Source organism: Hippocampus zosterae, chromosome 9, assembly GCF_025434085.1.
Source record: "Hippocampus zosterae strain Florida chromosome 9, ASM2543408v3, whole genome shotgun sequence".
In the NCBI taxonomy this organism is placed as follows: Eukaryota; Metazoa; Chordata; class Actinopteri; order Syngnathiformes; family Syngnathidae; genus Hippocampus; species Hippocampus zosterae.
The window spans coordinates 16,549,135-16,575,275 of NC_067459.1; the positions used below are offsets into that span (position 1 = coordinate 16,549,135).

The 26,141-nt window shown below is 42.6% G+C and overlaps 3 protein-coding genes and 1 long non-coding RNA gene across 4 annotated transcripts; 3 read left to right on the plus strand and 1 right to left on the minus strand.

Annotated features, from left to right (window-relative positions):
- Nucleotides 1-98: 98 nt before the first annotated feature.
- Nucleotides 99-1,658, plus strand: LOC127607229 (uncharacterized). The gene is made up of 4 exons (XR_007964035.1): nt 99-218; nt 320-346; nt 746-768; nt 1,364-1,658. It is a non-coding gene; the product is annotated as an uncharacterized LOC127607229 (long non-coding RNA).
- A 1,038-nt stretch (nt 1,659-2,696) lies between these two features.
- crbn (cereblon) lies at nt 2,697-15,878 on the plus strand. Its single transcript, XM_052075346.1, has 11 exons — nt 2,697-2,830; nt 3,031-3,152; nt 3,224-3,426; nt 5,312-5,461; nt 6,759-6,921; nt 7,307-7,369; nt 7,455-7,539; nt 7,650-7,765; nt 8,814-8,878; nt 10,248-10,379; nt 13,041-15,878. Exons 1-11 carry the CDS (start codon nt 2,758-2,760, stop codon nt 13,222-13,224), a joined length of 1,356 nt encoding a protein of 451 aa, XP_051931306.1. The 5' UTR covers nt 2,697-2,757; the 3' UTR covers nt 13,225-15,878.
- A 1,497-nt stretch (nt 15,879-17,375) lies between these two features.
- avpr2b.1 (arginine vasopressin receptor 2b, tandem duplicate, 1) lies at nt 17,376-20,023 on the minus strand. Its single transcript, XM_052075347.1, has 2 exons — nt 19,003-20,023; nt 17,376-17,880 (listed from the first exon to the last, which is right to left on the minus strand). Exons 1-2 carry the CDS (start codon nt 19,829-19,831, stop codon nt 17,672-17,674), a joined length of 1,038 nt encoding a protein of 345 aa, XP_051931307.1. The 5' UTR covers nt 19,832-20,023; the 3' UTR covers nt 17,376-17,671.
- A 3,923-nt stretch (nt 20,024-23,946) lies between these two features.
- On the plus strand, nt 23,947-25,507 carry vhl (von Hippel-Lindau tumor suppressor). Its single transcript, XM_052075381.1, has 3 exons — nt 23,947-24,387; nt 24,568-24,690; nt 24,943-25,507. Exons 1-3 carry the CDS (start codon nt 24,201-24,203, stop codon nt 25,134-25,136), a joined length of 504 nt encoding a protein of 167 aa, XP_051931341.1. The 5' UTR covers nt 23,947-24,200; the 3' UTR covers nt 25,137-25,507.
- Nucleotides 25,508-26,141: the final 634 nt, after the last annotated feature.

A 26,141-nucleotide genomic window follows, 5' to 3' on the forward strand; every position in this document is an offset into this window, starting at 1 on the left:
CTATATTTTATACACTTAGGCCACTTAAGTGTGTCTAAAAATATACGTGTGGATCATTTCGTAAGCTCTTGGGACCCGTATGAACGCGCGTAACCTGTAAGACTACAACTCCCGTCATGCTACAGAAAACAGAAATGGCGCCATTACGTCACTGTTTTGTATAAGTAGAGCCGTAGTCTTTCGTCATATCCTCTTTCCATTGCCCTCCTCGCTGTGAGGTATTGAATCTTGTTTACTCTCAGTGCAATCCAATCCAATCACTAAAGTTTATCATCATCATCCACAACCATTAATATTGTTTTGCTCTTTCTTTCAACAGACTTTTCTCCACACGATGAGAGCTAAGGTAAAATCATTTTGTTTGTCGCCCTCACCGCGGATCCCTAACCAGAAACGATTGTTAATCTAGTTGTTGCGTTTCAGTTAAACTAACCAAGTTACGTAAATGTCTCACATTTTGTCCCCGTCGCCCTGTTAGACTCGTCGCTATTAAACTAACTAAGCGTAGTAAACTAAATGTAAATAGCGGAAATGCTAATGCTACTTGCAGGCCCGGACTGTGTCATATGCTAGTAATGGAGAACGTGATTACAGGTAATGGTTTGCGTACAATGCGGGCCTTTGGAAATATCGGAATATTTGCGAAATTAAACTGGTACTGCGACTTTGGACTGGTCTTTGAACGGCACGTTGCAGCACATGTAATGCACGTGTTGGCTTACATTAACCATTTATTTTCTTGCAGTGGAGGAAGAAGCGCATGCGCAGGTAAGCACCAAATGTTTTATTTATCAGTGAATTCTTTAGTAATTCGGATTTCACTTGTATTGCAAGTCTATAGTCTAATGTCCAAAGGTAGCGTTTCACAGTGGAAATGCTTTCCTCGGGTGTTTGATCCTTGGTTATGAATTGGATTTTCCAGCTCGTTTTTGGTTCAGAATTGCATATTTGAGTTTGTAATTTCAAATGTATCCAGTTTTGTATTTTTGCGTGGTGTTTTCAAAGATTTAAGATATGCTTTATTTGTCCCACACTGGGGAAATTTACAGCCTCCAGTAGCAAGAATGTTGGTAGAAAGAAGAAAAAATAAACTTGTCTTGTCTCTATATTAATTACTGAAATGTCATGAACTAGGTATATATATTTATACACTCACATCTACCCTGTTGAGATTGTCATGAGTGGTGGTAATTAAGGTCTCTGTAATCATAAGAAGCATTGTGACTTAGATCAAATGTTTATAGGTCTGTAAGCCACTGTTTTGTCACTTCACGTGCCTCCGCTTGTATAGCAAGAGGTCCTTCAGACTTTAACAACCTAACTTAAGTGTCCTAAATCTGTTTAATTTTTTTCGTGCTCTCAGGCTGAAGCGTAAAAGGAGAAAGATGAGGCAGAGGTCCAAGTAAGCCCTCACTCATCGTGCTGGCTGCAGCCTGTTGGACTTTCTTGAATGACTGAGTCGGATGCATGGCCACCTCCAACTTGGCTTCTTACCACCACGCGCCTCGTCCACCCACCCTTGATGGTCTACAAGATGACACCAACCTGGCACTTGATATCAGCGATGCAGCCATATTGGTTCATGGACCATGAAACGTCTTTGATTTGGCAACTGTTGTTTGTGTACTGAACAATAAATGAACACTGTTCCAAACTTTGCTACCAATCCCCTCTTAATATAATCAACATTTTACCATCTTCAAGTTTGTTAAAATAAGAGTCTACACATGATAAAAATGTGCCTGAATTTGCTTGGGTAGATGTGAAAGTGCTAAAATAAAATCAAGTGCATTGATCCCATGTGCACTGGCCAGTCATGAAAATGGTATTATCAGTAGTTATGGGCAAATGAAACATGCCTGTTCCTCCAACCTTGATTTGGACTTCCCAAATCACAATACAGTAGTTCAAATGATGCTTGGGAGCTTCTAGCTTTCTGCAAGTATAGATGTTTGTAAGGAGATGTTGTGAGCTTAGTTGCGTTTGTAATCGCTACTGGTGGAACGTGAGGTTCGAGAGGTTTGGATCGTTCTGATCTTATACTACCAAACAAGGTTTAGTAGTAAAAACAGCGTTTGGATGACACGCTGGTTGACACAATCGTTAAAGATGGTCAGCCTTTTTCTATGGTTGAGGATGGTGGATTGTTAAAATCCAATTACAATGTTTCAACTCAAAAGCTGTTGGGTGGAGGCAAGGAAACCAGGGCAAATGATAAAGTCAAGCAATCTTATGCTGTAAGCCTCACTGCTGACATGTGGACATAAACTAATATGGATTCTTATTTAGAAATAACATGTTACTTTGTGAAACAAAACACTACTATACTATTTCCTACAAATATATTCAACAGTTAACATTGCAGAAACAGCCACCAATTTAATGACTGAATGACAGCTCACTGAGGTTTGCGGCATGGTCTCGGATGGGGCTCATCATAAAGTGGCGAGCATAAACCAGCTCAACCTCTGATGCATACCCTGTATATTCCTTTGCACACACGTTGAATCTGGTGGTAAAGAATCTCATTACCCAACCCCCAAATTTGCAAATAACCACAGCTCGCAAAATTGTAAGCCAGGGGTTGAGTTTTAGCAACATTTGTTTTCCATTTTATGTCGCTGTCAGTGGGGAAACGTTTGGCCATTAGTTTGCATAATTTAAGTAGTCAGCCATCTCGAAGGGGGGCGCTCCTGAGCCAGTGCAATGCCATGTCGCACCCGGTCGAAGTAGAGTTGGCATTGTAAACACAAGGCTATGGCCGACGACAGGGGTGGAGGCGAAGACAACATTAACGAGAACATGGGCAACCAGCTACAGCTCTTTCCAGGTAAACAGTCAGCTCACCGGCTGAAAGGTTTATCCGCTCGTCGTCTTCTGGGAACAAATTGTTTCAGGCTAACAATTCGGCTCGTTATATGATAATAAAGGGCAACATTCGGTCACAACACACCATCTTCGGCTGCTTTCATCCCAGCTCGGAGTAGTTTTCCTCTTCGGTGACTTGTATTTCTTGCTGTGCCATAACAGGCAACGGGCAGGAGGAGGAGGACGAGGAGGAAGATGACATGGAGAGTGAAGACCGAGACAATGACGAGACAACGAAGCCAAGCATTATCACTTTCGATCCTAGTCTGCCTACTTCACACGCTGTGAGTGACTAAACGCCTTCATACTTTTGTTTTTGCCACTCGTTGCTCTCAACGCTTTCATGTGTTGACAGTACTTGGGCTCGGACATGGAGGAATTTCACGGCCGGACCGTCCACGACGATGACAGCTGTCAAACAATTCCTGTGCTGCCACACACTGCTGTCATGCTGGTGCCTGGACAGACCCTGCCTCTGCAGCTCTTTAGGCCCCAGGAGGTCAGCATGATGAGGAGTATCATACAGAGGGATCGAACCTTTGCTGTGCTGGCACACAGGTACATGGCCAGCGTGCTCATATGCTGTTCCGTGCGTCCCTACACCCCCACATACCTCCCCCCTCCCGCCAAGTAATCATGTCATTTTGAAAAATTGAGGGGCAGGGGTGTTTAAAATATGACAGTAGACGCTGCAAAACCTTAGATCAGGGGTCCACACACTTTTTCAGCATGCGAGCTACTTATACAATGATGAAGTCCAAATGATCACCGCACTATATTTATTTATTATTTTATTTATTTAAAAGCTATACTTAGAATTCGGGCGGCCCGGTAGTCCAGTGGTTAGCACGTCGACTTCACAGTGCAGAGGTACCGGGTTTAATTCCAGCTCCGACCTCCCTGTGTGGAGTTTGCATGTTCTCCCCGAGCCTGCGTGGGTTTTTTCCGGGTACGGCGGGTTCCTACCACATTCCAAAAAACATGCATGGCAGACTGATTGAACACTCTTTAAAAAAAATAAATAAATGTCCCTAGGTGTGAGTGTTAGCACGGATGGTTGTTCATCTCTGTGTGCCCTGCGATTGGGTAGCAACCGGTTCAGGGTGTCCCCCGCCCACTGCCCAAAGACAGTTCGGATAGGCTCCAGCACCCCCCGCGACCCTAGTGAGGATAAAAGCGGTTCGGAGAATGAATTAATATACTTAGAATTCGTTATAGCTACAATATTTATGGGTGTACCTTGCATAACGGCATGAACCCATATTTCACAACGCAACTAGTGTACGCTATCTATCCTTACTTTACTATAATGACTTGCACTGAATGGAATCAGCCAGGCAAGCCTGAAAGTCACCCTGTGCAATATCTATTTTGTCCAAAAATTTATTGCCACAAATTAGTATGACCACAATTTAGTATTTTGTGTGCATCTTATATCTACTTAGTAGCCACAATTAAAAGAAAATTCCCAGGTCATTTCCGGGGCTCCGTAAATCTTGGTGGATCTCTAGAGCTTTTTTTACCCCCCATTTTCTTTCAATGAAACATAACGTTGAGAGCGTCTTGATGTTAGCAGGTGGTAAACCTCACTTTCTCCATTTGCGCCATTATTGCTTTCGATGACTTTGTCATCATAAAGATTATTTTTTTTACAGCTTAAAGTGAGACACTAAAAAAATGAAGTGCCTTTGGTAGTACAGTAATAAAAACAAAATATAACGATACATTCATCACACTGCTAATCTTAACTAGTTTTACTTAACTATTGTCATAAAAGAAAAAAATTATGAATGAGAAGTGCATAATCGCCTCTCCAGGGCAGTAATAAGACAGCAGGCCTGCTCAGCAGAAGGAATATGAAAAAAAATACCCCCACTCGCATGCATAATCAACTTATGAAAATAAAATTTGTATCAAACTTTTCGCATTCAAAAGCACGCATTTCCAATGACAAACACACACACACACAAAATAAGAAAATCTTGATGTTGGAAGACGGTCAATGCACACGCTCTCTTTCTTGAAAAGTTTTGGACCCTTATCTATGACAGATGCGCATTCATGACAGTGAAAGCCCTCTCACTGACGCAGCACAACTACATTGCAAAGTATAATGGATTTATCCCCTTTAAAAAAAAATCTCAATTGCTATTTTGCACACATGAAATACAAAAACTTGACAAAAGGGAAGTTGCTACGGTATTGACGTGACTGTACAGTTAATTGGCGGTACGCACCTTCATTAGTCAGCTTCATTGTCCCAGTCTTTTTAGGACTATTCATTCATTCATTCATTCATTCATTCATTCATTCATTCATTCATCTTCCGTACCGCTTGATCCTCACTAGGGTCGCGGCTTTTTAGGACTACACCTCACTAATATATCAGGAGAGCGCCTCTTTCAGTTTGCTCTAGTACACCACTGTGCATTGCATTTTGCAGTGATCCAGGTGAACCAGAGGCAGAATTCGGAACTACAGCAGAGATCTACGCATACCGGGTGGAGCAGGAGTACGGCATCGAGACGGTCAAAGTGAAAGCCGTGGGCAGGCAGAGATTCAAAGTCCACGAGATAAGAACTCAAGCGGATGGGTATGTTGGAATGGTCTCATAAATCACGAACCAAACATTGTATCTGTTAAATGTACAAATGGAGTTCAGTCATTTTGTGGGCAGAGAACTATTTCTCAAAAAGAGAACCATGGTGCTTGACCGCAAAGTATTAACTCTTGAATGGGTTTTGTTTTTTTCCTTAGAATATTTTTATTTCAAATTAGGTCTCAACTCAATCTATTCATCACCAGTAGGCGGCAGTATCGTTTTGTAAACATGTGCTTGTTCAGGCATTTGTAAGTCGGGCTCTTCAAATGCTAAGCTGTTTCACGTATTTTTAGTTGTATTTTACGGCGCTTTATAATTGTTATAATTGACGCATTTTTTTTTGTAATTGCATCTGCACTTAAAAGTTTCATGAAGATGACAGTTTGAGCCCAGAACAAATTCACACTACTCGGCGATGAGGAACTTTTATTTGAAATGACAGCCATCCACTATATTTATTTTTAACATACAAAATTAGGAATCTGGACACGTAAAAAATAATGCACACCCTCACTTTTTATAAATAATCATGAGTATAGCTTAATAATTAATTACAGGACTCATCCGTGTAGTCTGTGTAATTGACACTTGAAGCCCAGCTCGCTAGTCTGAATGGACTGTTAAATTCTGATTTGTGCGTGCAATTATTATGACTGGGGAGAGATTGCAAGTGAAAAGTGCTACTATTACAAGAAGGCTAGAAGGCAGACACATGCTAATCCAGAACTTTGCTCCAGTTGGTTTGAACTCATTTGACCTGTCACCTTGAGTCGCTCCTGTTTTGTGTTACGTAAGAACACAGCGGAGGTTAAAATTGCTGGAAAATATTCTATGAATGTCAGTTTCGCTTTTTGTGTCCCTTTGAATATTTGCAATGAGTTTGTTAGCATTAATTATCCTCCTTGCTTCCTGCACCGTCTGCCTTAGTGGCATCGATGAGAAAAAAATAACCCTCTTGCATGTCCGCGTCCTGATGTGTGTCCTGGTTACAAACGTTTTTAGGAAGCCGGTGAGGCTCACCGCTCATCAGGACGCATTTCCGCTCGTTGCTCGTGGCGCCTATAATGCTCACAAATGACTCTGTACCAAGTTATCCTGTTGAACCTTTGCCATACTGCAAGTGGCTCCAGTGTGTTGGCAAAGCTCTCATTCTAATACAAATTTCTTAAATTGAACTTTTTTTTTTTACTCCGACAGTGATCCCTCAAATTCTTCCCACGTGTTCTGTTTTACCATCTAAAAGTGGAACCATTTTCAGTAGACGATATATATATTCTTTTTTGTTCAGGATTCGACAGGCCAAAGTCCAGATCCTTCCAGAACGAATCCTTCCTGATCCTCTGTCTGCAGTTCAGCTAACGCCCCTCTCCAGGCTTGTCGTGCACCCTTCCTCCAAGCCCCCAACTCAAAGTTGCAAGCAGGCCGAATGCTGGTGGAATAACTACCAAGAGGTAAAAATCTACATTTAATATACTTTAATTGCTCAGTCGGGAAGTCTTTAAAACTCCAGTGCAACCACAAACGTCAAACGCCCAAAAATGAAAGTACCGGAATCTCCAAAAAACTTGATGTTCAAAAAAACGTCATTTTCTAGAAAAAAGGAATTTACATAAATTCCAGTTTCAGTAATTAATGTTTCCTGATTTGTATTTGCATGGATGAATAAAAAAAATGTTAATGAAACCCCAATGGGCACATTGATTCCAAATTCAAATAAATTGGAGGTTGACCTGTAGCCCAGAATGGACTTCCGGGTTCCACTGCAGCGCCAGCATCTATTTGACACTGTTTGGTCTGATATTTTTCCACTTAATGGCCGTTTGTTGGTTATCCCAGAGGAAGTTTCGCTGTGCCATTCTGACCCGCTGGCCACCGTGGGTCTACGCCCTCTATGAATCTGTAAGTGGCGATTAGTCATTTTATCAAGCCAAGATCGGCAATTTGAATGTGAATGTCAACCACGTGGTCTCCTCCCTCCTCGCAGGAGTCCCTCATGAACCGAGTGAAGAAGCAACTCCACGAGTGGGACGAGAATCTAAAGGATGACTCTCTCCCTACGAATGCCATAGGTCAGGGTCAGACCCCCCCGGCTCTGTTTATTGGACCACAATGCAACCGCACGCATGCAATTGGTCTCTTTGTTTGTGTTATTCCCCCCCCCCGGTCTGGTTACGATCAGACTTCTCCTACAGAGTGGCGGCCTGTCTGCCCATAGACGACTCGCTCCGGCTGCAGCTGCTGAAAATTGGCAGTGCCATTCAGAGGCTTCGCTGCGAGTTGGACATAATGGATCGGGTAAAAAATAAAAATAAAAAAAAATTAAAGCACCCCATATCCTCACTCATTACTTTTGGTTTGCAGCCATTTGGTAGAGGTTCGAATCTGGATACCAACGAAATGTACAGTTTTCATAATATGGCTTCTTTTAAGTCTTTATGGTTGTTTTGTATTTTAGGATCTATTCGCTATAAATGACAACTGTACTAGTCATATAAATTGATTTCTTTTGCGTATTCATTTGCAACCATTAATTTAATGTAATCCATATATGCTTAAGTGTGAATATAGATTGAATTTTATTTGGCTGCTGCTCATTTTTAAAGTGGGAAGTTTTGTAAACTTAATAATGCAAGATTTCCATGTTTTGACAAGTGATACGCGGCTCACAGTCAGCTTCCTCTGCTCATCACTTACATCATCAATTTCATATAGCAACCAACATTTACAAAGCTGCGCTGCAGTGTCACGCAAGCTACTACTTTTCTGTAAACTGTATTTGGGTTATTCTCATGAACTGAAATAACATCGCCTTTTGTATTTTGAAATTTTAACATATCGTTGCATCAAATATGCATTTGTATCATTAATTTTTTTGGAGCAAATGCTCATAAATTGCCCAGGTGGGTGTCAGTTAAAGAAGCTCTTACACATGGGGGAAATAAATAAATAGTTGTCACTACCCGCTGACGCTCGAACATAAAGCACTACAATATGGACATGCTTTGTCAGCCCGTCAGTGACCACAGCCTTCGATTGAAGGTAGTAGGAAGCCTTGACGGGAACATATTATGCTCACTTTCAAAGCTACCCTGGCTATTCTTGGACTCTGCTAGAGGTGATGCACACATGCGTGAAGCGAGACCTGAACGCCCGCAATGCTCCCTAACTTAGACTCCACAGTTATTTTTACCTTTAAGTACCATGTGATCCTTTTTCTTAGATGATGGATTTTATTGACCTGGTGGCAGTACTGCGGAAGACTGCTTTTTCTTTTTATTTATTTATTATCATAATTGTTGTTTTTTGTCTTGTTTTTTAACGATCCATTCTCTTGCCTCCTCAGTGCACATCACTGTGCTGCAAGCAGTGTGAAGACACAGAAATCACCACCAAAAATGAGATCTTCAGGTGAGGCAGCACGTGCTTGATGGATTATTGAAGGCCCTCCGTTGTGTTAAACAGCAGAAAATAACCTTTATTTGATCACGCTTTGACAAGAGGTTATTAATCACCCGAAGCCATAAATTGGACAAATAGTATTAAAACCTTCCTCTGAAAGTCATTTTCATTCATTCGAAGATTTATTACTGCTTGGCAGATCTGAATAGTGTCAGTTCTCCATTGGGTGGAAAATATAGAGATGAATTAGGTACTTGTTTAATGGAATGATCAACTCTTTCGTGCAACAGTAAAGACAGCCTGTAACCTGATAACATGATAAACTCTCCACTGTAGTAACCGCTGTACTCGAAAGGGTTAATAACTACGGTGTCATTATGTGATGACGACCTCGCTGTGGACATCGCGACTGCACTTTGCAGACGAGGTCATTTCTCATAATTACCTGCTCTTGGTCAACTTGAACCCATCTCAAGTTTAATTCTCAGCCACTTCTGGGTAGCCAACATATACGGCTGCAATCAGCCAAATTACAGCGACATCAGAGGCGATTAGTTTCCCGGGAAGCTGAAGTTTCATCATAATAAGGCCCAACCTTATGTAACAGTGACTTGACACCTGTGTCAAACTCATGAAACTGTCCAGACATGCACTGGAGCCAAACTTCATGAACTTGAAACCATCTCGAATAATTAATATTCAAAGACTGGTTACACGTTTGCAAGAAGTTTTTCATTCGTTGTTGACTTTTAAGGTGGAGCTCCATCTTAAACTAAGGGTGTCAAACTTTTCTCAAGCACAAACAGAAAACACTCAAAAATATGGCATTCCTTATTTTTTCTGCTCCCATATAAGAGCCAAGAGGAGAGGCTGTTTAAATTCCCCTGGAAGTTTTCGAGTACCACACGACTTTTATTTTTTTCAGATCGCATTGCTATTCACATCCGAGTGATTTCAAAGCGTGACGGTCTGCCAAAAAGCACGGCGCAAGCCATGATGTCCGCTAACCAGAAGCTGAGCTCTGCGCTGTTTGTTTCCACTCTAGCTGTGTGGCCAGCCCGTGAGGCAGCTACAGAATATGTCTTCCACTTCATGTGTTACATATTAATGCCCCTCTGCATGGAGAAAAAAAATGTTGTAAGCCTTCCTCGGCCAATAAAAAAAAAAGAGAGCCAGGTCTGGCAGAAACATGCAACATAAACCTCTCAAATGGATGATGTTCTTTTCAAGTGGGTAACTAAGGAAGGGTAGCTGTTGCTTTTATCGCTGGAATACTGAAAGAAAACATTTGAGGCAACCGGGGTCTCTGTGAAATGTCAATTGCACTTTCATATTACCTTTGTTTCCCCCCCACCTGATTGTGCGTGTCATCCTCCAGCTTGTCTCTGTATGGCCCCATGGCTGCCTATGTCAATCCCCATGGTTACGTCCACGAGACTCTGACCGTCTACAAGGCAAACAACCTCAACCTGGTCGGCAGGCCGTCCACACTGCACAGCTGGTTTCCAGGGTAACTCGCTCTTTGCAGCTCCGGCACCCCACTGTGACAAAAAAAAAACCAGTCTTGACGCAGAAGTATCATCTCGCTTTTACTAGCTTTGTAACTTCAAGTAGCACACGGCATGATTGAGGTAGAAATCATCATCATCATCATCCTCACATTGTGCAAGTTGGTTACTTGGGATTATAAATGATCTTGCTGTCAGTATCAAAATCATCTTTTATTGGCCAAGCATGACGAAACACACAAGGAATTTCTCTCCAATAGCATGAGCTACACTAGTATTTCAGTAACGAGCAACTACGATAAACTAAGACATGAAATCCAAGTGTGAAAAGACTTTCCAGAATGTCAGGGTACCATTGAGAGGGTACCACCCGATGACAGCTGTGCGACAATGTGCAGTCATTGAGCAGAGATGAGGTGATCATTGGCGCGATACAATACTATGACGGCTGGCTGTGCAGTTGGCGCGAATAATCGTTGCACCATTTTCAAGGGACCGGCAGCAATAATTATAGTTATAGGTGTGCAATTATGCTATTGTGCCAACACCATCTCAAAATTATGTTCGGTGGCTAATTTATCCCGCTGTCATTCCATTTAAGATGTCCACAGGAGCTGTCACGAGAAAAGTTTTTTTTTTTTTTCCGGATGATATAACTTCTCTGAGGGCGGCCCGGTAGTCCAGTGGTTAGCATGTCGGCTTCACAGTGCAGAGGTACCGGGTTCGATTCCAGCTCTGGCCTCCCTGTCTGGAGTTTGCATGTTCTCCCTGTGCCTGCGTGGGTTTTCTCTGAGTACTCCGGTTTCCTGCCACATTCCAAAAACATTCATGGCAGGTTAATGGAACACTCCAAATTGTCCCTAGGTGTGAGTGTGAGTGCGAATGGTTGTTCGTTTCTGTGTGCCCTGCGATTGGCTGGCAGCCGATTCAGGGTGTCCCCCGCCTACTGCCCGAAGACAGCTGGGATAGGCTCCAGCACCCCCCGCGACCCTAGTGAGGACCAAGCGGCTTGGAAGATGAATGAATGAATAACTTCTCAGAAAGTAATGCAACAAACAATAGGATTCATGTTTTTTTTTATGCCACTGATTGAACAATATGAAAGCATAATAATTTGAGTACATCCTTTATTTAGCGCCGTTAACTTCATTCTCAAGAATGTTGAACATTGGCATTGGAATGCAGAGCAATAAATAAAATATCTTCGAGAAATGAAAATATAACCAAAACAGAATCAGGTTCTGTTCCCCCCCCCCAAAAAAATGTTTTAAATAATAATAAATTAACTAAATGAACTATATTAACAGGGCGGCCCAGTGATTGAGTGGCTGGTGCCACTTCAGCCTCCCTGTGTGGAGTTTGCATGTTCTCCCCAGGCCTGCATGGGTTTTCTACGGGTACTCCTGTGAGTGTGAGCGCGTTGGTTGTTCATCTTTGTGTGCCACGCGATTTGCTGCCAACCGGTTCAGGGTGTCCCCCACCTACTGCCCAAAGACGGCTGGGATGGCCTCCAACATGTTCCGCAACCCTTCTGAGGATAAAGCGGATCAGAAAATGGATGGATGGAATTATATTAACATAATATACAATCACTGCAGAGGCAGACTAAAATGAGCTGTCTTTGATCTCCTTTGGAGAAAGTCCTCTTTCACCTAATTGTACAATGCTGGGATGGCTGTTTGGGAAGTCTTTTTTTTTTAAATTCATATAAAGGCTTCTTCCTCAACACCGTTCAACGTCAGCATCTCATTTGCTATAAAGCGGGTAACACAATCTGTGAGGCGTTATAATTGCAAGCTGTCGGCAAATGGACGACCTCCGTGTCCCGCCGTGTCTTTTGTTCCCAGTGAAGAAACTGGCTTGAATAGCTGTTTTTAAATGGAATTTGTGCTTTGTTGTGTTTGCGACTCTCTTCACACAAATGCGACATCCCGGTTGATTGCGCGCTTTCCGTGTCTTATCTAGATTGAATCCAGAAAGTTCCCATACTGCTGCAGCATTAGGCGTCGGAACAGATTCCATTTATCACACTCAACTTTTTTTCTGTGATTGTGCAACTACAGCTGTCACAAAACTTCTTTTCTGGTACTCGAACTCCCTTTGCTTCAACCCTGCTCACCATCTTTCATTGTGGGTGCATGAGTCCCATCTCCCACAACGGTGAGCACGTTGACTCATAGGAAAGGAACGAATCAGCACAACTGAATTTTGATGATGTGTAAATAAACACGCGTGTAAGTGGAATTTTATCATGGAGGCGAAAAAAACGTCCATTTTACGTATCGAATGATATGTCGATATAGTAGTTTTTGTGACGGGACTACTGTCCACATCCAGGTCTGTGTAGATGCCGCAAATTAACTTTTAAAAAAACCAACAAAATGAAGGTTTTGGAATAGCCGAGTCAAAGTCTAGACTTGAATCCATTTGTAATGCTGCATTTGTGCTCCAAAACCCTTCGGTGTTGCTAAATTAAAGCAATCGAATTGACCTAAATAGCTCCACAGAGTGAGATGTGAAAGACTCAAATAGGGACCCCCCCCCCCCCCAACTTAATTTGACCAGTTATTAGATTAGTGAATTTTCCCTTGCACCTTTAATAGAGAATAGTGGGGAAACACTGTCTGTATGGATTGTGAATTGGGCTTCCCTCTTCCGCTCAGGTACGCTTGGACAATCGCCCAATGCCGATGCTGCGGCTCTCACATGGGTTGGAAGTTCACCGCCACCATGAAGGACTTGTCTCCACCTCGTTTCTGGGGTCTGACTCGCTCGGCCTTGCTCCCCCGCATGCCCCCCGACGAGGGCGAGGACGGGCGGGACGGCTCGCGACTCTTCTGCCAGTGACATATGACCTCCTGTCCCCCGTCGTGTAATAACTGCCTGGTTGTGTTGCCTCCTAAGTAATCACTACATCAAAACGCTGTCAGCCGTGGGAGTAAATCCATCATATTAGCGGAAAAGTCATCCAACCTTTACATGGCACTTGGCACTTAAGCAGCGTACGCAATTGGAGGGAAGGGCGGGTTGTTCTTTATATGTGGATGCACTGGTGAAGACAAAAAGAGACACGCTTCCCCATTCGTGATCCTTTGAGCATGCCGCTCCGTCGTGCGCGCGTCTGTCCAGCTGTTCGTAGGCACACTGATAGAATGTCAAAATGGGTGTCGTTCATGGGCCCCGCGGCTGTTTTCCTCCGCATGGTGAAAGGTTTTGAAGCTTGAGCAAACAGTCTCTCAGAATTCCCATTGAGAGAGCTTTTTTTTTTTTTTTGCTTTATTGATGGCTGTCATTATTGGCAATGTCTCAGAGTCTACGCAAGCTGACTCTATTGACATTTTTGAATCTTAGAAGTCAAGCGGTTGTATTTTTGTATGCCAGTAAGTTGGAAACGACTTCATGTGTTCCAGTGGCAGCCATGACCGTTTTGAAAGGTCACGGGCTAAATTTCGACAAAGCATTTATTCATTTAAAATCCTTCCGGCTGTTGAATCATTTGCTGAACCTTAAGCGAGAAATGTACAGCGCGGTCATGACTGCTAAAATGTTGTCCTGACTAAGTCCATGATGTGACGGTGTTCCCTTAAGGTTGCACAGCTGCTCTTTTAAGCATCATCAAAATGTGCCGCGAGATACTGGTTTATATTTCTTACATAATCTCAATTAAAATTGCACTGAGTGCAATATGTGCCATTGCTTGCAATGTGAATATTGTCTTGGCACCCAAAGACCTTTGGATTTTTGTTTTGAAAACAAAAAAAAACATCAGAGTGGGCCTCATGTGAGTTGAGTGCCCCCTCCCCCTATTTTTTTTTTCCCCTTGCGATGGTCTAAGCCAGTGGTTCTTAACCTTAGAGGTACCGAACCCAACCAGTTAATATGCAACTAAATTAAAATGTTTAATGAAATGAATTTATATATATATATATATTACAAATTCAAGATATGAAAAAAGTAACATTTCAAGAAATATGCATACTTTTTATTTTTTAAAATTTTACAACGTACTATCACAACAGTCACATGCTGACTACTGAGTGAACTAAATTTTCCGCAGCACTGATTGGCCAAGACCCATGTGATCATCTGCAGCCAGTGCTGGCTAAGCGGGCGTGTCATAACTAATTGGGATGTTGAGTCGGGGGGGTGTCTTAACCTCCATGGCAGAGGCACTGTCGAACCCCTGAGACCAATTCAGCGAACTCCTAGGGTTCGATCGAACCCTGGTTAACAACCACTGGTCTACGCTTTTAAAATAAGAGTGACGGTCATTCTGTGGCTAATCAACAACATTTGCTTGAAATTGTCGCATCTCAACAGTGACGAATAAAAGAGCTCCTTTTTAACTTGCTGTTCATGCCCGGCTGTCCCGTTAAGAATAACCGTTAAAATGATGCAAAACGTCAGAGGCATAAACTTTTAACGAAGCCCATTGGCCAAACTGAAACGACTGCACTGCGCAAAAAATTATCATGTCAGAATGTGCCATCTTTATCATTTTCTAAATGGGAAAATGAAGAGTCTGTGGTATTCACATGTTGAGTGACTCGCCTCCAAAACAAAACATGCGAGGAATGACCTACGGGCGTGCTAACATGCCTATTTCAAAAATGGAAAGAACCGTCGTTAAAATCAAATTTTTGCTCCTGTATTTAAGCCACTTTTTGCGGTACAGTAGCCGCAGCATCTGCTGTCTTCGTGGCTATTATGCAGGCTCAACCTACAGGTTGGATATTCATTTCTATTCAAGCATTTTAATTGAGTGTCAGAGTGGAACCTCTAACGTCGAACTCGCTGTTCCAGCAGCAATTTTAAAGCTATTTGTCCCCATAGGAAATAATCAAACTGTCGCAGACATAAAAACCTTTATTAGCACTGTAAAAATGTAATGTGAAACTGTAAACTCGCCCTGTGAGGATATGTTAAGTTACCTGAATCTGAATGTAAAAACAATAAAACACTCGACTGCAACTTTGCAATGAGTGGAAATAATTCACATAATTCCTAGTGTATTTTCCTCGCTCTCTTTTCATTTTCTTCTTCCCTTAACACATCGCTCGCTCGTTTGTTTATGTGTAGCGTAAGTACTTATACGCTCGCTGAACTGAGCTCCCGGCTTGTATGACCTCGGTATCGTTCGGCTTTAAAGTTTCCACTCCGCACATTTGTTTTTTGTTGACAGAAGTAAAAGGCTTTCGGATAGTACAGCTTGGAGTAATGTGCAGTTGTTAAACTGTACGTTGCGGAGAGAGCGGGTCGGTATGGGGCAGTGAGGGTCTGAATACGCCTTGGTGGCTGGGACACATGCAGCGCACCGGGCCTCCCCGATGACTTGAACATGAGTCTACCTCCATGAGGAGCTTTTGTAACCGAGCGAGGTTTAGACAGAGTTGTGGACACGCAGCACGTGTACATTTGTCTTCGCCTAACATAAATACAAAGCTGTCTTTGTTTGGTTTTAATGCTTGTTTCCCTCCAGTAAACTACCGTGCTCGATGAAACTGGTTGGTGATGTGTGTTTACTTCACTGTCACATTTATTTTATTTTTTCGAAGGAATGCTTTCATGGCCTAGCAGAAGAATTCTGCATTGGAGCCTTGCGGTACAACTGACTTGACATGAGTTTTCTGGGATGCGAGCCAGCATTCAGCCGATTTGTATTTATTTAGATATTTTATTTAATGTAACTCCCAGTTAACATTTATTGTCAAACTCGATATTAAAACGAAGATTTGTGTATTTAAACCAACTATATAACTTTTACTAAAAGTCCATTTTACTAAATGATGACAAACAATGCAAAATGCCAAAGCCCATAATCTCCCCCCCAAAAAACACTGTAGCTGCAGTAAAAGCATGTTGCTAGCATTATGCTTTGGGGCTGTTTTTCTTTTAGCCATAGGCAAGGGTGAAGGAATTATTCAAATTTCCAGTTAGCAGTAAAGTCTATGAAAAAAAAAACAGCAGCCGAGAACAGCTGAACTTTATTGGGGGTCAAGAAGAGGCACTTTAAGTTGAATCGGGTGTGTACTGACTGCCATTTCATATTTGTTTGAATGTGGTTACAGTACTTAATTCTGAACACCGCCACATTCAAGTTGCGAGGGTGTGCACACTCGTTCAACCGCATCATTGTAGTCATTTTTACTTCCCCTCTTGATTTATTTTGTTAATTCATTCGAGTTGTACAGGTAAAAACCAACAAGAATGGTGGTAATATGTTTTCAAATGGTTTATCTTGGTATCATTTTCGATATTTTAAAAACCTGGCATTTCTACCGGGGTGTGTCGATTTTATATCCACTCGAGCTCCACATCTGAGACTAGCTCAAAATTTATGATAAGGTAATTCCGAACAAAAGTAAATAAATAAACTTTAGAATCTCTCAAACCCTGGTGACAGTCATACCAAAAGAAAAATGACTCAATCACAATATGAGACAATATAAGTTTATTTGGTACATGTCAATTTCATAGTTTAAGTATACACAAAACCATGCGTAGGGCTACCATGCCCTACTCTCACGAGACATGACATGATATGTAAAATGGTCCAATAATCAAGTTGTCAAAAATGCAACTTTTTCGCAAATAGTGCTCATGCTTGATTCATTGTGTCTTTATAAGGGACAGCGGTGCCTTGAGATACGAGGGACCCAACTTCCAAGTTTTGCAAGATACAAGTAGCCAACAGTACAATTATTTAGTGTTGATAGAAGTGTTGAAAATACTGTGAAAAAACGTGCTTAGGGTGTCATTAAATAGGATATTTCTATATCACAGAATTCACTTTTTGAGGGTGTCTGGAACGTAACCGTTTCAATGGAGACGGATTACTGTAACGGCATTTCAATTCACTTCAAAGGAGAGTGATTATTCTTGATCGGATTGTTTTGAGTTCAGCGCATGGCCACTGGAAAAAACCTGAACTCGTATCTCAGGGCACTACTGTATTGGTTCTTCGTTGTGCGGGTGTCTGCTGAATGTTCTGTTACTTGAGTTCACCATAACAAAGGAATGGGACATGATTGTTAATACAGAGTTATTTTTCTTTTCTGGCACCTCACTCAGGCACAGTTGCCCTCGTCTTGTGTTTGTTCAACATCCTGCATCTGGAACACACTTCCTCATGCAGGCCACCCCCCTGTGCTTAGCTGAGAGATGCTGTATTTACAATATTGTGTGTCACTGACAAATGATATCTTGCCAGTCCAGAGACACCCCGGTGGATTAGCATCTGCTCAGCATGCACCAGGCGGCAACACTGCCTCACCTGCTTCCTCCCCAACACGCTTCACTTGTCATTGGCGAGGGTTTTAAAACTGGTGTAGAAGGTGCTGACCAGCGTGGCTTCGTCGTGTGTGGAGTCTTTGGCGAAGGAGTGCCGCTGGCATTCCGGTACGAGGAGCCTCCAAGGAAAGGGACCACTGAAGAGGAGGTAGATGAGGGGGTTGGCGCAACTGTTGAGACTGGCCAGCAGCATCAGGATGGTGAACGTGGCGGCTGCAGTGACAATGGGTCACAACATTAGGTACACCTGCACAATTTCACAAGACTGGAGCTGGATCAAAAATTCAAACTCTCCAAAGATGTTAATGCTCCATTTTTTTTTGCTTGACACTAATGTTATAGGTGACAGTGGCGTCACCTCATTTGCCTTGAGCTCAAATACAGCAGGGAGTTCAGAAATGATTAGATTTTTGTGCGGCCTTAATTCATTATCAATGTATTAATTGTCTTAGGTCTGTAAACTTGAAATACAAGCACTGTATTCTTTGAAAAAAAGGAGGCTTCAAGTTGTTTATTGCTAAGGTAGGAGCTGGGACAAAGTCGTCCGGAAATTCCATGTGTGCCTCGTTCACTTGCTTGTCGGAGATGCTTCGCCGAGCCAGAATTCATGGTATTAATACTGAAACATTGCTTTTGATTGTATTACATCATTCTAACACAATTTTATGACTATAATTTGCACATTTTATGGCCAATCCGATGACCACATACAATATGGAGGACGTCCTGAGATATTGCTCAGAAACAGGCCACCCGGCTCAAGGCAATGTTTGTGCCAGTAATAAAATATACTTTTTTTTTATTAAAGAAGAGGAAAACAATCCGTATCAACATTTCCAAAGAGTTTGTAATTCCTGTGTATTTCTGATGGAATAGCTTCAAACGACCCTTTAGTTACTGACACCACTGTAATGTGTCCCTCCCCACTTGCCGTATTATCATTGTGCCAGGGGGCAACGCGTAGGAAACCAAACATCGCCCACTGCTTTAAAAAAAAATAATAATAATATTTATTGAACAAGTCAGAACATCGCCCAATGCCCGAAAACTGATCGTCGAAAGAATGACATCACTACTTATGCTCACATTAGTCAGATAAAATCACATCATTCGTTCATCCATCTCATAAACACCTCAACATTGATATTTCACGACACACATCTACTGCGATCAAATAACTGCATTAAAAAAAATACTTTTTTATGTTCAGAGATCCGTGCCTCACTTGCGGGGCATGGCGCCCTAACGTACATATTTTATGCATTTGTTTACATTTTATTTTCGGTTAATTTAATTTCATTTCATTTCAGTTCTTTTGGATGGAGTGCCACTTACTTTCTTTGGGTGCATTGGGGTCCCATGCGGACCACAGTTGGACGGTGAAGAAAGGAGACCAACACACCACGTAGGCCACCACAATGACCACGGTCATCTTGAGGGTTTTCACCCTGGCTTTGGACATGCCGGCAGCGCCGCTGGATCTCGGGGGCAGAGGTCCCGCCAGGCCGCGCCGCGGCTTGCGGCGCAGGTTTTGTTGGATGGCCCAGCAGATGCGCACTTGGCAGAAGACGAGAGTGATGACGGGCACCACGAAGATGACCGCCGTGGTCCACGTAATGTAGGTCTTGAGCCCCCACGGCTGGACGAATTTGGCCCAGCAGTCAAACACGCCGGGTGCCACCTCCACACGGGAAAAGATGAACACCTGGGGCAGGCTGCCCACTAGGGATACCCCCCACGCCGCGCACACAGCCGCACTCATGCGCCGGTGCGTCCGCTGGAACTTAACCATGGGGTTGCACACCGCCTGGTACCGGTCCACCGTCATGGCCACGATCATGTAGGTGGACGAGAACATGCCCAAAACCTGCAAGTACTTCACCAGGCGGCACACCAGGTCCGGACCGAAGAACCTGTCCGTGATGTCCCACATGAGTTGCGGGCACACCTGAAAGAAGGTGACCACCAGGTCGGCCAGGGCCAGGTGGAAGACGAACACGCGCATCCGGCTCATGTGCTTGCGTTGGCGCCACAGGACCAGCAACAGGACTCCGTTCAGGACGGCGGCGCTGGCGAAGATGATGGCCAACAGGGTGATTTCTACCCTGGCCAGGGTCTCGTCTCTCGGATCCGCTTGCTCGCTGTCGTTGATTGTCAGTGACATCCTCTCTGGCCGACGTGCAGGTATGTGACCAACAGCGCAGCTTGTACGCAAATATTCAAAAGCCAAATCGGCTGTTTTTCAAAGTATGCTTCACGAGTAGAATTGTGTGGCTGCCTTTGCACCACTTCTTAAGTCAGAGGTGCAGAGTGGGAGTGATCTCAGGCTGGAATCATCAAGTGTGTGCGCGTGTACGGACGTGCGTCTGCGTGAGTGTGTGCGTCTGCGTTTGTGTGCTGAGTGCTCCACTGATTTATGTAAAGCTGACACATTCAAAATAATGTTTGTATTTTTTTAAAGCAACCGAGCATTTTTTTTCTCTGTTTACATATTTAACTTATAGGTGATGCTATATAGTGGTTATTGAAACATCGACATGCCGTACATTTAAACATCTAAGAAAACCAAATGAACCTATTTAATCCCAAATTTTTCCCAGACATATAAAAGTCAAAATCAGGTGTCATTGGTAGCCCTTTTAAGTAATCAGTAATAAAAAAATAACAAAAATTAGTGCCCTGTAAATTAACTCATTCACTCCCAAAGACATTTTTAAACGTCTTTTCAGACTTGGTCCAGAATTGGCTGGTACTGAATGAGTTAAATCATTGTTGTCCTTCACAAATGTGACCGGTGGGATTAAATGGGTTAATATTCATTCATTCATTCATCTTCCGAACCGCTTGATCCTCACTAGGGTCACGGGGGGTGCTGGAGCCTATCCCAGCTGTCTTCGGGCAGCAGGTGGGGGACACCCTGAATCGGTTGCCAGCCAATCGCAGGGCACACAGAAACAAACAACCATTCGCACTCACACTCACACCTAGGGACAATTTCGAGTGTTCAATCAGCCTGCCACGCATGTTTTTGGAATGTGGGAGGAAACCCACGCAGGCCCGGGGAGAACATGCAAACTCCACACAGAGAGGACGCAGCTGGAATCGAACCCGGTACCTCTGCACTGTGAAGCCGACGCGCTAACCACTGGACTACCGGGCCGCCCTAAATGGGTTAATATGTCAAATCTAATCGGTTTAGGTGTTGTGGAGTTATCATATGACAGACACAACAGATATGTTTAATGATAGAGAGACAGCTACAGAGAAAGACAGATACAGTGGATATAAAACGTACAATGGTGGACGAAAGCCCAGAAAACAGTCAGTGGCAAACAGAAGATGCCTTAGAACTGATAAATATCTGGAGGACTGGTCAGTGTTAGAGCACAAAATCCTTGAATATGCCACAAATCTTTCAAGATTGAAATTGAGACATGCATGCCCATATTTACATACTTTGGTAAACACTGCACCATGCAACATCACGTTTTGCATGTATGCACATCACTTCATTGACACATTCCATTCACATTAGAAGTCGCATTTGTTTTGTAGTGTGAAATAGTTTGATTAACCCCAAATAAAGTTCAGCTATGTGCAAGGAGACTTTTTTCTGCTTTGTAGCGTAAAGCTGAAGGTTTTGTACTAACACTGACTGCTACATGGAACTATACTTGCCTTCACCTTCACCTTCACAAAGACCACATTTCCAGCAACAATGCGAAACATGTATCTGGGAGATTTCAAGTGTGTTTTTATTCTATGTAAGGTGAGGCTTCTCTTCCTGTTTGCCACCCTTACCCTATTGCCAAGACTTATGAGGAAGATGTTGGCTGTACAAAATTTAATACTTACCAGACATTTCCTGCAGCTCCTTCAGTGTTATTGTTGTCTCTCAGCAGCCCATCTGACCATATTTCTTCTTCTTTTTTATTTATTTATTTTTAATCAGTTTTGGAGTTCTAATTCGTGACAATGTCACTGTTGTGCCATATTAATCCCACTTTATAATGACTGTCGTCATCATCTTGAATGGTATATTTAATGCCTTGGAAACAAACCATACAAAAGCCTAGGCATTGAACAGGGGTGTGTAGACCTTTGCTATATCTATTGTAGATACAGACAGATGCATACATACATTGACATACATCCTCATTTAGAAATGTACTTTAGAAGCTGTAGTTGTGCATATATTTTAGGTCTGTGGAGGATGTTGACCTAGCTGCGGTATACGTCGATTCACACGTCTTATGATTGAACTATCTTTGGACCCAGCTTCAGGCCATGAATCATCCCTCTGAAATGCAGCCACTAATTTGGTGTGGTTATGCCGGTGGTGTGATCATTACCTCAGGCATGGGTTTAAAATGTCACACCGCACAGTCAACTGGGTTGAGATAAGGCTATATCATTCACAACATAGGATAAGCGGATCAGAAAATGAATGGATGGATGCATTCACAACATCCTCTTACACATCACACCTCTTTGTTTGAAGTGTTAGAAGTTAAATTAGGTTGTGCATGCCGTTTCATGTAGAGTATGTCATTTAATTTAATCATACATACAGCACCGTATCCAGTTCTGGCATTCACACGCACACATTTAGACAATTTGAGAAAACAATTTCCAACCAGTATGCCACAGCACATTAGCGTGCTGCAAGAGATCATTAGGTGTGCTGTGGTACATGTGTTTAAAACAAATAATGTATTTTTTGTTCATCGACCAATGCCAGCAAATGAATTGTGCCAGGCAGACGAATTAAATGCTTTTCCACTCGATCAACTCTTGATATTTTAGTTTGGTGGTGCGCCTTGATTTTTTATTTGTTTTGTAAAGTATGTGTCTTGGCTGAATAACTAATATGAATGAAATCTATACTGAACTACAGTAGACCTTGGTTGGTTGGTACAGTAGAAATTGGTTTACCAAACAACTAATATGTTGTCGTAAGAATAATAGCGGTGTATTTTGACCAAAGAAAACAACACTTTTTTCCCAGGATGCTGGCCTCCTCTGTTAAAACGACGACATCCTTAGTTACAGATCATTCAATTCTACCGGTAAAATGAAATTATAAATAAATCTAATATAATCAGTATTTGGTTGGTTTTGTGTGTGTGTGTGTGTGTGTGTGTTTTCTGAAAAAAAATTATTGTAGGAGGGTAGCAGAATTTGAGCATTTGAGTATTATTGTCAGTGAAAGCAAATGAGCTGGATTGTATACATAAGTTTGAAATGGCTTTGGGAATTCTCTTATGAGGCTAACGTTATGTCAAACAATAAAATAAAAACTAAACGAGAGGCATAAAAGATCGGATATAAATACAAAGGTCAATACAAACTCATTTTGGGCATCCTGAATACATGTATAATCATTTTATAGAGTAATATATTTAAGTAATGCACAAGAATAAAATATGGGCGGCCCGGTAGTCCAGTGGTTAGCACGTCGGCTTCACAGTGCAGAGGTACCGGGTTCGATTACAGCTCTGGCCTCCCTGTGTGGAGTTTGCATGTTCTCCCCGGGCCTGCGTGGGTCTTCTCCGGGTGCTCCGGTTTCCTCCCACATTCCAAAAACATGCGTGGCAGGCTGATTGAACACTCTAAATTGTCCCTGTGAGTGTGAGTGGTTGTTCGTTTCTGTCTGCCCTGCGATTGGCTGGCAACCGATTCAGGGTGTCCCCCGCCTACTGCCCGGAGACAGCTGGGATAGGCTCCAGCACCCCCTGCGACCCTAGTGAGGATCAAGCGGCTCGGAAGAATAAAATAAAGCAAGGCTGTAACATGAAAACAATTCTCAGCAAACAGAAAACAAAACGAACATGTTATTAATGCATAAACATATTACAAACATTTAAACAAAAAAGAAGCCAGGGGATTACTAACCAAAATTTTTAAATAAGGAGTATATAGCCAGAGTCTTAACGGCTTTTTTGTTTGGGAATCCATAATAGAACTCAGGTACTGCTTTGTTTCTGCTTCAAAAATTAAGAAAATAGGTTTTGAATTACTCCATCTGGATTTGTGGACATGGAATTTAGCGAGAATGATTATTACATTTATAATGAAGGTGTATTTAGTTTTTTTCGTTACTTTTGTAGAACCCAAATAGTACATTTTTCCAGTATAGCATAGAGTCAGAGTCAATACGTTCAATAATAAATCTCGATACAGCTCATATTATAGAAATGTAAGATTGCAGGGCTCCAGACCAGTGACGTCAGTGACGTCTTCATCAAATCGCCCAATCACATTGAAGAACAAGACTTGTGTCACGTGACTTCTAACCGGATATGTGAAACTTGTAAACATACAAGTTGAAGCGGAAGTCGGTAGCGCTTTTTCTCTTGCTTGTCTGTGTAAATGTTTTCGTTTTAAATGATACAAATTAGGAGGTGGACTTAAGTAACTGACGGATAGTTTTTGTTCCTGTTAGCTTTTCGAGTCTAGTTAGTGATTGCTCGACGTGGCTGGCCGTAGTCCGAAAAGAAGTTAGCATTAGCGCTAATAGGTGAACAGCTCAGATGGCGCAAGAAGGAGATGCGTCTCTGCCTCTGGTTCGCTCCCTCCACACTCGCATTCCCATGAGTCTTGTGTTCTGCAACCGCAGTCCTCGAGTGGTCAAGCCACTGTGGATTGATTTCCGTGGGGCGCCACGGCCATACAACGACTTGCAGCCCAGAACGGGACGAATAATGAACACCTATGTCGGTAAGGTAACCCTTTGCCCAAAGTAAAAGTGAGGTGACTGACTGTGAAATATATCTTTTTTTCAGATCATCGCGCAACACAACTGATGAGTGTTGCGGCATAGTGGTTAGGCATTACGAGTGTAATTTTAGAATATTGTTGACCTGTGTTTATGATTGTGACCCCCTCCCACCCACTCAGGCCACCCTTGGATGTTCAAAGATGTAGAGAGTGATGACCTGTTGAGGGTGAACGGCAAAGAGCTCTTCCTGCCTGCTCTGGCAGATGGTGGAGGCGCTGCATTTGTCAATATTACTCTGCCAGGTACATTTACACACAAAGTCTAAATGTTGCTGATATTGACCGAGAAATGTGACGTCATTTTTACACTATTGTCGGGCCGGTAATTATGGGTCAGATAGTTACTGTGCATCCCTAGAATAATGTCATCATGTTGCACTATACTTGAACGGATTACAATTAGAACTCAGATTTTACGGTTTTATTTTAAGGCACCTGAATTTGAAAATGATCAGTTTCAATTGCGTACAGTATTTAACTTGCATGTTTATACAGTTTACAGTTTGAAGGAGCGGGCCCTTCAGGTGATCCGACGCCTGGTACGGCCAGAGGACTATAGAAATTTGGAAATAGCACACTGCCTCATCGAGGAGCTGGAAGACCCGCCCAGTTTGTTAAAAAGCCTACGTCGGTTGAATCAACGTGTAGAGCGCCATCTACTGGACAGAATCCAAGGCCAGGAGGAATGACGACTCCGGGACATAGCATCAACAACAAGGCAAGCGGATAAAAACTGAACTTTCTCCTTTTCATGATTGGATCGTTTGACAGAAACTTCCACCTTTCATTACGGCAAAAGACACTACTAATCTGTTGCTGTTGGTCAGCTTCATTTTCCTCTTGGTTAGAGGGATGTGGGCTGTATGAGATAAAAATGTCTTCTGTGAAGCAGTGTTTTTAATTGGCCCTTAAACACGGGCAACCTTCATGACTAATGAAGAGTTTTCCCAAGAGGATCGTCAGAAAGATGATTATGCAAGTCTTGGTCCTCAGAGGTTCTCTACTACTCCTTTTCCACCCAAAATAAATTGGTGCTCATTCGGCACCAGTGCTGGGCTTAGTTGGTGCTGAACAACTTCTTACAGAGAATGTGTTAGGTTTTCCACCAGCAAAGAGCCAAGTATGAGCTAGGTCATTACATAATTTTAAAGCGTCCAAATGTCACTGCTTTCGTTGACATTCACCGAAGAGCGCCTCAGCTATTAATACTACGAATAATAATGCACCGTAGACATCTGCCAGGCAACTTAGCATAGCATAAATTATACTTGTCTATAGAATATTACAGTCAGGGACTTGCAATCAGCAAAGGCTTATATCTCTCTTCATGAAAGCGCTATATAAATCAGCATGTATTGTATTGTATTGTATCATTGTAGATGATCACAAGGCTGGCTGCGTTCCGCGATCGTTCTTCTGGTAGGACACAATTGTGCCAGAGTTCACCGCTCAACAGTTAGTGCAAAACATCCATGCATCCAGGGAGTCATTGCTCTCCATCTGCGATCGTCAGGATAATCCCCTGACATAATTGGTGCCAGAGACTGATCCAACAAATAATTGGGGCCAGCTAAAGCGCCAGCTTCAAGCGCTAGAGTTAAAGCCAATTTCAGTCGTGGAAAAAGAAAGAACTGGTGCTCACTGGGGCACTGGCTGGGAACGAGCACTTTAGCACATGCGCAGTGGAAAAGTGC

Bases quoted from the DNA above. Each gene is read 5' to 3' on its own strand.
- crbn (XM_052075346.1), top strand. From the start codon at position 2,758: ATGGCCGACGACAGGGGTGGAGGCGAAGACAACATTAACGAGAACATG. The intron at 3,153-3,223 runs GTGAGTGACTAA...ATGTGTTGACAG, and splicing joins GTCTGCCTACTTCACACGCT to TACTTGGGCTCGGACATGGA. The intron at 7,766-8,813 runs GTAAAAAATAAA...TTGCCTCCTCAG, and splicing joins AGTTGGACATAATGGATCGG to TGCACATCACTGTGCTGCAA.
- avpr2b.1 (XM_052075347.1), bottom strand. From the start codon at position 19,831: ATGTCACTGACAATCAACGACAGCGAGCAAGCGGATCCGAGAGACGAG. The intron at 17,881-19,002 runs GTAAGTGGCACT...TTGTCACTGCAG, and splicing joins CCCCAATGCACCCAAAGAAA to CCGCCACGTTCACCATCCTG.
- vhl (XM_052075381.1), top strand. From the start codon at position 24,201: ATGGCGCAAGAAGGAGATGCGTCTCTGCCTCTGGTTCGCTCCCTCCAC. The intron at 24,388-24,567 runs GTAAGGTAACCC...CCACCCACTCAG, and splicing joins AATAATGAACACCTATGTCG to GCCACCCTTGGATGTTCAAA. The intron at 24,691-24,942 runs GTACATTTACAC...ATGTTTATACAG, and splicing joins TGTCAATATTACTCTGCCAG to TTTACAGTTTGAAGGAGCGG.